The sequence below is a fragment of the Lipotes vexillifer genome, unplaced genomic scaffold (genome assembly GCF_000442215.2).
Source record: "Lipotes vexillifer unplaced genomic scaffold, Lipotes_vexillifer_v1.1 scaffold1699, whole genome shotgun sequence".
In the NCBI taxonomy this organism is placed as follows: Eukaryota; Metazoa; Chordata; class Mammalia; order Artiodactyla; family Lipotidae; genus Lipotes; species Lipotes vexillifer.
In genome coordinates this window covers 1,357,223-1,365,591 of record NW_006796961.1, presented here as the reverse complement: position 1 = coordinate 1,365,591, position 8,369 = coordinate 1,357,223, and the positions used below count along the sequence as shown (strand labels likewise).

The 8,369-nt window shown below is 57.9% G+C and overlaps 1 protein-coding gene across 3 annotated transcripts; it reads right to left on the bottom strand.

The window, feature by feature from the left end:
* Positions 1-5,219: 5,219 nt before the first annotated feature.
* STX10 (syntaxin 10) lies at positions 5,220-8,090 on the bottom strand. 3 transcript variants are annotated; one of them, XM_007469073.1, is made up of 8 exons: positions 7,970-8,090; positions 7,560-7,729; positions 7,311-7,405; positions 7,172-7,234; positions 6,126-6,233; positions 5,939-6,045; positions 5,747-5,841; positions 5,220-5,605 (listed from the first exon to the last, which is right to left on the bottom strand). In XM_007469073.1, the coding sequence occupies exons 1-8, from the start codon at positions 8,002-8,004 to the stop codon at positions 5,529-5,531; spliced, it is 750 nt and encodes a 249-aa protein (XP_007469135.1). In that variant the 5' UTR covers positions 8,005-8,090; the 3' UTR covers positions 5,220-5,528. The 3 variants fall into 3 exon arrangements, with proteins under 3 accessions (XP_007469135.1, XP_007469137.1, XP_007469136.1); XM_007469075.1 differs by lacking the exon at positions 7,172-7,234 and having other exon boundaries at positions 5,529-5,605; positions 6,126-6,223; positions 7,385-7,405; positions 7,970-8,004; XM_007469074.1 differs by lacking the exon at positions 5,220-5,605 and having other exon boundaries at positions 5,753-5,841; positions 5,943-6,045; positions 7,970-8,004.
* Between the last annotated feature and the right edge of the window lie 279 nt (positions 8,091-8,369).

Genomic DNA, 8,369 nt, shown 5'->3' with positions numbered 1-8,369 from the left:
CCCCCACCGGACCCTCCCGCGGGGCTGTCACACTCCCCCTCCTGTCACACCCGCCCACCATCTTGGTCACGAGCTACTGTCTGTCCTTCCCCAGGACCCGCGGGGGGCACTGCATGCTCCCGGCCCCTCTGCCTCCCCGTCCCACCCACTGACCCCAATCCGATCAGGGATCCGGGCTGGGAGAGGACGGCAGGTGGTGCGAGGTCTGCGTTGCCTTCTCTAGCACACACTTGTGCACAGTTGGGGGGCTCTTGCTCCCCCTCTCCTAACCCCTAGCAACTGTCTCCCCACTCACCAGGCCAGGCACAGGGAGGGGCTGGCCTGGGGGGCTTGGGAAGACCCCCTTCCCAGGCGCTGGGCCACCTAGCCGGAGCATTCTTCAGCCTCCGCCCCCCACTGCAGCCCCTTGGGACTCACAGGGGCCCCGGGTTCTCAGGACCCCTCCCGCCACCACCTCCCAGTGCTTCCACGTTTCCAAAAGCGCCTTCCTGTCTCCCTTGTCTGTCCCTGCGCCTGGGGGCTGGGGTAGGCGAGGCCGTGAGGACTGCCCGTTTTACAGCTGAGGAAACTGAGGCTCAGAGAAACTCCATGACCGACCTAAGGTGGCGGGCGGTGGCAGGCCCAGCGCCCTTCTCTTCCCCCACCTGTGCTCAGCCTCTCTTGCCGCCGCCAGCCCCCTGGGGCCTGAGAGGGGCAAGTCCTGAGAGGGGGGCCCTTGGGGGCAGACCGAGGGTCTCTGAGGATAGGAGAGGTTTCCGGGGCTCGCAGAAGCGTGTGGGTGTGCGTGTGTGTGTGCGCGCGTGCGTGTGTAGAAGTTTTGCTTTTAAACAGATGAAGACGTGAGAGGCAGTAGGACCAGGGGTGGAACCCAGGGGAGCAGGCTGGGGGGGAGCTGCTGCCTTTCCCTCCCTTCCCCCACCCCCACCCCCCACGGCAGGGCTCCCAGCCCCCACCCCCTGTACATACTTTTTAAAACATTTTTTTAGCTAATGAAATATTGAAGTATAAGATTCCTTTTATTTTTCAAACCAACGGGACCGTGTCTGATGTCCCCTTCGGTCCTCGGGGCTGTGGAAGGCAGGATGGAGTGGGGAGCCAGGGGCAGGCTGAATGTGCGTGTGTGTGTGGAGTTGGGGCGCGCGTTGCCGAGGGGGGCCCCCCAGGCCCCACTCTGCCTGGGCTCCCGTGAGTCTGGCCGGCTCACACTCAACCCCAGGGCCTCCCCCCAAGGGCTACATTGCAAGGGTGTCCCTGGTTTGTCCAGTTGGCTGAGTCCAGCTCCTGGCAGGGCCGGGTCTGCTTCATGGTTAAAGATTGTTTGCCGAATCTTCTTTTACCATTCCTCTCTTTCTATCCTTGGCCTAGCTCCGCGAGTGGTTTTGTGGGTTTTTTTTTGAGTTCTACATGTAAACTCGGAGAGTTCTTTTTTGTTATTTTAACTCTCCCCCCCCACCCCGCACCCCTCCCCACACACGCTGGGTGTCCGTTTCTTTGCAATTTCACATTTTTGTCTCTAGCCCTGGTTCTCACCGCCTCTGTCTCCCCCGCAGTCTGACTAGCCCATTGCTCCCAGCAGCCTCTCTCTCTCCCCAAAGGCAAGGGGATTACAGGAGGTGGGGTGGTGGCCAGCTGGACCACTGGGATCTGACCTGGAGGCCTGCCCGCCCCCCACTCCCACCCCCACCCCCACCACCGCGCGCAGGAGCCCCTGCCAGCCTGCGGGGAGTGGGTCCTTCCTGACATCTGCTTGCTGCCAGGGGCCCGGGGGGCGGGGGGGAGTGGGGGTGGGGTCAGACCAGCGGGGCCCTGGCGCTCTGCTTTCCTGGCCCAGCCCCAGTACCTTAGCCCTCAGCCGGTCCGAGTGCGTGGGGGGAGTCGACAGCCCCAGCTAAAGCACAAGCACCTTAGTCGCACCTCCCCTGCCCCCTCATCCTGGCCTTGACACCCCACCCCAGCGTAGATCCCAAAGCACAATATCCTGGTCACTTGGCAAGCTGCCGGGCCGACCAAGGCCGAGGGGTGGGCTGGAACTCCAGCCAGACCCCCAAAGGAAGCAGGAGTCCCCAGGCGCTCCCCTCCTTCCAGGCCTTAGCGGGTGTAGTCATTCAGGGACCCAGCCTCTGCTCTTGCACTCTGCCATCCCTAGGGCGTTTTCTCGCCCAGTGAAAGAACACTTCTTAATCCACTCTAGTTATGTCCTGACTGGAAAGAAGTTGTTGAATAAACATTATGGTTTCTGAGCCCCCTCATCCTGGCCTTGACACCCCACCCCAGAGTAGATCCCAAAGCACAATATCCTGGTCACTTGGCAAGCTGCCTGGCCGACCAAGGCTGAGGGGTGGGCTGGGGCTCCAGCCAGACCCCCAAAGGAAGCAGAAGTCCCCAGGCGCTCCCCTCCTTCCAGGCCTCAGCGGGGGCCAGCTCTCTGGGACTGGGGTCTTCTCCCTCCCCACCCCCTTGTCCTGGGCAGGCCCCTGTCCAGCCCCTCCTCGCCTTGTCCTCGGGTGGGGCTTGCCCCGTCCCTCCTCCGAGCCCCTGCAGCACTGGCTTGGGTGGCAGAGCCCTCTTGTTTCAGGGACTCCAGGAGGTGCCCCTGGCTCTCTGGACTGTGTGTATAGGTCTGGGGAGGGGGCGGGGGAGAGGGGCTGGGCAGGGGCGCAGGGGAGGAAACTCCTCACCAGGAGAGCCAAAGACAGGGTTGTGCCTTACCCCAGGAGCCACCCCTGCGCCCTCCCGCCCTGCCCTCCCTGCTCTTGGGCGGCCTGCTGCTTTCCCTGCTTTCCCTTTCCCTGGCCCTACCCTGAGCTGCATGGACCCCCCACCCTACCACCCCCCGGGGCAGCCAGGAAGGAACAAGAATGGAGGATCACCGACCAACGCAAAAAAGACTATGGGGGCCCCCCCACCACCTCCCCCGGCCGCCCATTCACCCACGTCTCTTTCACGCAGGACAGACCACCCACCCTGTCCGCGTGGAGTGCCAACACCCTCCCTGCCCTGGGCCGAGCCCCTCCTCCCCGGGCCCATAAGTGAGATTGCACATTAACTACTGTAAGAAGAGGAGCCGCACTGGGAAATGTGAACCATGAGAATATCAGTGATACTGATGAGGAGAATAAACTAAACGCCTTTGTAACAGCCCTGCTGCAAGCTGCTCACTGGGGGTGCGGGGTGGTGGGCCCAGGAAGGGACGCTGGCTGCACACTAGGGCTCCCCTCCTTCCACAGAGCAACATCCCCATTCCCCAGGGCTTCACACTGACAAATGCAGTGAGGGCCCGGCTTGGGGTGTGCTCAGAACGGCCATGCCAATCGTCATGCCTCAGAATGTCGGCTTGAGGGGAGGGCCCTCTTTAGGTGGGAAAACAGCTTCTAGCAGCTTCCAGGTTGCCCCAGTATGTACAAACAACACCCTCCCTAGGCTCTTCCCTCACACGTGTGGGCCCTAAATCCTGCATGGGCGTCCCACGGGAGCCCCTCCAAAGCTAGAAGGGCAGCTGCTCCATGGAATTATCTGTATTGCAGATCCACTTGCTGCCCTTCCATGGTATTTGACACTCCCAGCCCCAGAAACGTGTCCTGAACGTAAGCCCACACCCTTCGCCCCGTCCCAAGCCACTGCGTCTGGAAGGAACACTAAAGTCGGGATGGCCAGCCTAAAATCAGCCGGTGGTTGTTTAAAATACCTGAAAGAGGGACTTCCCTGGCGGTCCAATGGTTAAGACTGTGCTTCCACTGCAGGTGGCACGGGTTGGATCCCTGGGCAGGGAACTAAGATCCCACATGCTGTGCAGGGTGGCCAAAAAACATAAAAACTGGAAGAGCTGTAGGGCCCTGAGGATATGAGTGGGAAAACGTTCTAACAACCGAAATAGGAAAGATGCAACGTGCCCTAGGGTCCCATTGATTCAGAGATGTCTCAAGTAGTGTGGGAAAACTACTGACAGACCTTAGGGATTCCATCAAATCAAAAGATCTTTGCTGGGGAGGTGGACAAGGGGTTTCATCTCCGCCCAGTCCAGGTCTCACCACCCCATGATGATTGGAGGGAGCTCCAGACTTCCTTGGGGCAGATGATTGAGGGTGACTCAATTCACAGGGTGACTTGGGCATGCTTCAGTAAGACCAGCCCCCTTTGGAGTCCCGAAGCCCAGCTTCAGCCAACAGAAAGCAGGGGTTTGGGGGAGCCAACAGCAGCACCAACAAAAATCCTCAGGTGACTCTGGTCCAGAGTCACCTCAAGTAACAGGAAGTCTGTCTGTCTTAACATGTAGGCAAGCCCAGGTAGGTGGAAACACTGCCAGACTCCCAGAAGCACATCTTTTTAACCCCAGGAAGACTTAGAACCAAGTGTAGAATGGATCAAGACAACCTGAACCACAGCATTAGTGGTAGTGGTTTTGCATTTAAAAAATAAGTGTGTGTGTGGGGGGGGGCGGAGCAGAATTCCCTGGCGGTCCAGTGGTTAGGACTCTACGCTTCCACTGCAGGGGGCCTGGGTTCGATCCCTGATCGGGGAATTAAGATCCCAAAAGCCACATGGTGCGACCAAAAAAAAATAATCTGAAAATATTTGGTTTTCTTTGACAAATCAGCCTAATGGAATGACAGACATCCTTGTAACAGCACTTTACAATGTATAAATGAGCGACTGAGAAGGGTGGGCCTGATGCCTGATTACATAACGCTCAAGATGGAAACATCTAAGACAATAAGTTAAGATTCACAGCACTTACAAGTTTACCTGGCTTATAGGAATCATTTCTCCTACTCAGGAAGGCTCTATGGCAAAGCCCTTAAATTTACAAATGCTTTCTTGTTAGAGTGAAGCATCACTGAGGGATCGAAGGGACCAGGTGTATGAGGGAGCCTAGTGGTACTCAGAGGCCCCTCGGAAGTGACAGCTCAGTTCCACAGCTAAGGGACTCACCTGCCTACCTTAGACAAAGAACAAGCAAAAGACATTTAGGCTGAACTTCAAAAGCTCAAGAAGAATCAGTGTTTGGAATTTCGATGGTAATAAAATTATCCATCATGAAATCCAAGAAATAAACCAGAATAGTCTTTTCTGCACCAAATGTCAACCATTGAAATCCTTAACACACACAGGCACACACAGGCACACTTGGCCCCAGCGTGTGCAAGCAGGGGGCTTAGAACAGGAGTTCCCATTCAGGGACAGCCACAAGTTCAGATCGACACATCATATGATACAAATGTATATAACAAAGGCTAGGATTTTATTTCCAAGTTGACACATGTAGAAGGCACACGGGCAAAGCAATGGCTTTGGGGCACGGGAAGGAGAGATGGGGAGGGGCGTGTCTGAGGTCCCCCTACCTCCACCACCCCCTAAGCGCACTTGAGACAGAACCAGTGGTAGGGGCTCCCAACCAGGGCCATGAGGGTCCTACTGGCTCTGGATGAAGCCTTGGGACAGCTCCCCAGGCATGATCCCCCTCCTCCCAGGGGGCAAGGCTCTGCTGGCCCCCCCAGCTGGAGGGACCAGCTTCCTGGGGAGGACTAGGATCAGAGAGAGAAGAACAGGATGAGGGCCAGGAGAAGCACCCCCAGCAGCAACACAATGGCACACCACTGTCGGCGGTCTGGGCGCAAGAGGGTCAGAGTTCACAGAGGGGAGGCAGCACCACCCACAACCCCGTCCCCCCACTGCCGAATTGCCACCCTCCCCACCCCCCCCCCCCCCCCCCCGATTGCCCCCCCCCCCACGCCTCCACGGGACTCACCACTGGTCATGTGGGATACTTTGGCCATCTTCCTGAGGATCCCATCCATCCAGGACTGGGTGTGGTCCATCTCATGAACAAAGGTGTCCAGCATACTGCTGAGATCAGGATGTTATCAGCCCCTGGAGGGTCTGTGCACACCAGTGCAGCCGGCCAAGTGTTCCTGGCCCACCCCCGGGGTCCTGGCCTCACATGCCCTGCTCATTTAGCTCCTCCCCGACGCGGCCAGACATGTGTTTCAGAACCTGGATACTCCCAGACACCATTTCCAGCTGTTGGTCCTGCTGGTCCATGATCAGCTGCAGGTTGGAGGGGTGGGAACTGCGGTCAGCAGGGAGCCCTGAGCTGCCTGAAGGCTCCTCCAGCCACCCACACACACCTGCTGTGTGGCCTGCTGCTCTTCAATGTAGCGAGAGGTGGTTGAGACCACACTGGCATCCAGCAAGTCGCTGGATGACTTCAGGGTGGCTGGCTTGCCTGTCAGCGTCTGTGGAGGCCAAGACCACAGGCTCAGGGAGGGTCGCCTACTCACAGCAGAGACAGACAAGGTTTGTGGCAAATTTAGATGGTGGTTTGTCAGGAAAGCAGTCTCTGGAGTGGGACGGCCTGGGTTCCTCAGAGCCACCACTTACTAGCAAGGTGACCCCGAGGCCATATCACTTGACTTCCCTGTGCCTCAGTTTCCTCATCTGTAAAATGGGGAGAGCTATAATTCCTGTTTCCTGAGGATGGAATAAGGATTTAATGAATTAATCCAGGGAGAACACTTATTATCCTATAAACACATGTATTTAAGAATTGAACTTTAATACCCAAAGCAGCACACATGGAAGGCATGTGGACCCTGCTATAGGACTCCAAGCTGCTGCAGACCTCAGCCCTCCACCCTCCCAGACCCCATGTGGGTTTAATGGGTGAGGCTGCTGTTTACAACATGCAAGAATGAACACACAACATAGAGGGAAAAGGTGTACAGACAGGGGCAGCAGAGAGAATGCGCACAAAAGGCATGAGTGGGTGCACACATAGGGCAAGCACACCCACAGAGGAAAATGGTGTGCATGCACAAGGCAGGTGGGGATCCACTCAGAGGTCAAGTTCAGAGAGGTCAAGTGCATACACAGCTTAAAAAGATGAGCATCAAATCCTGAAAACAGTAAAAGAGAGTTAAAAAAAAAAAAAAAAGGAGATAGGCCACCCCACACACACACAGGAAACCAGTATAGACCCACAGGAGAAGGCAGAAGAGATTATACACACAGAAGGAGCTCATGTGTACACATCCAGAAAGAGCAGGCGGGTAGACAGCATGGAGACAACTGTGCACAGAGAAGATGAGCACTGACACAGAGGGTGGCTTGCACTCCAAGGGGAGGGTCACCCCGAGAGACAGGGGGTGAGGATACTGGGTCGGGATGCCTTTACCTCTCTATTATTCCTCTCCATGAAGGCTATGGCTGCGGGGCTGACCATATGGTCCTTCATTTCCTAGGGGTAAGGACAGCATCAGAGAGTAATGATACCCCAACCTCCCCACCCTCACCCCACTGGAAACTCTCTTCACCTGGACTGCTTCCCGCATCCTCTCCACAAACACCTTTCTCTCCTGCAGGTCTCCGGCTGGGAGCTTGAACTTGCCTGGGTTGGCTTCCACTATGCGTAAGCCGCGAGTCAAGAGTCAAGGCCAGAGCCCGACAGAACGCCCTCCTCTGCCTCAAAGCCCTCAAACACCTCCTAGCCTCCCTGAGGGCTGGCTCCCACGGCCCACTGCCACTTCAATGGGCTCTCCCATGCCGCCCCCCACCCAGGATATCGATGGTCTCCTCCAGGTCCTCGAGGTCCCACTCGATGCTGCGCAGGCCATTCCGCAGCTTATTGGTCGTCCAGTCCAGCTCCTCGCGTCCGACCGCCGCGCCCTCATGCAGAAGCTCGCACCACCGCTGGTAAAGCCCGCGGGCCGTGTTCACCGCCTTCTGCACCTCGCTGCGGGCAGGGGCACAGCGGGCACGGCTGGGGGCAAGCGGTCCTCCCTCCCACCACTGCGCCCCCAAACGAGCTGGGGACTCAGGACACCCTCATATCCCACTGCGTACCCCTCCCACACGGCCACGGGGCGATCCCGACGGCGGTGCCCAGAATGCCTGACATGCTCCGGCTGGCACGCGGGCACTGGCTGGCAGGGGGACAGCACACCCTCTGTCCTCCCCCATCGCTGTCACTCACCCTTGGACTACAAAAAACGGATCTTCGAGCGACATGTCACGCCCCTCACCCGCCCGAAGCCGAGCCCCCTCTCCTCTCGGCCTGGGAAGCTGGTTCCCTCCAAGAGGTGCAAAACGAGCCGTCACCCCCGCCCCCGTCACGTGACCACTGCCATCATTGAGAGCTGGGCCGCCAGGAGAGAAAGAGAGGCCTTGGCAGCCCGAAGTGCGGAAACATCCGCTCTCTCTTTCGCCATCTTGGTTGTGGGCAGAGACGGCTTCCTGTCTGCACGTACCGCCACTTCGCGTCCTGGTCCCCGGAGGTGTCCTAGTTCCGTCTGGCTGGGTTCGACTCAGAGCTCCAAATCCCTCGGTTCGAGACCCAACCTCTCGGATTGTTGCTGCGCAACCTGTTTCCCTTC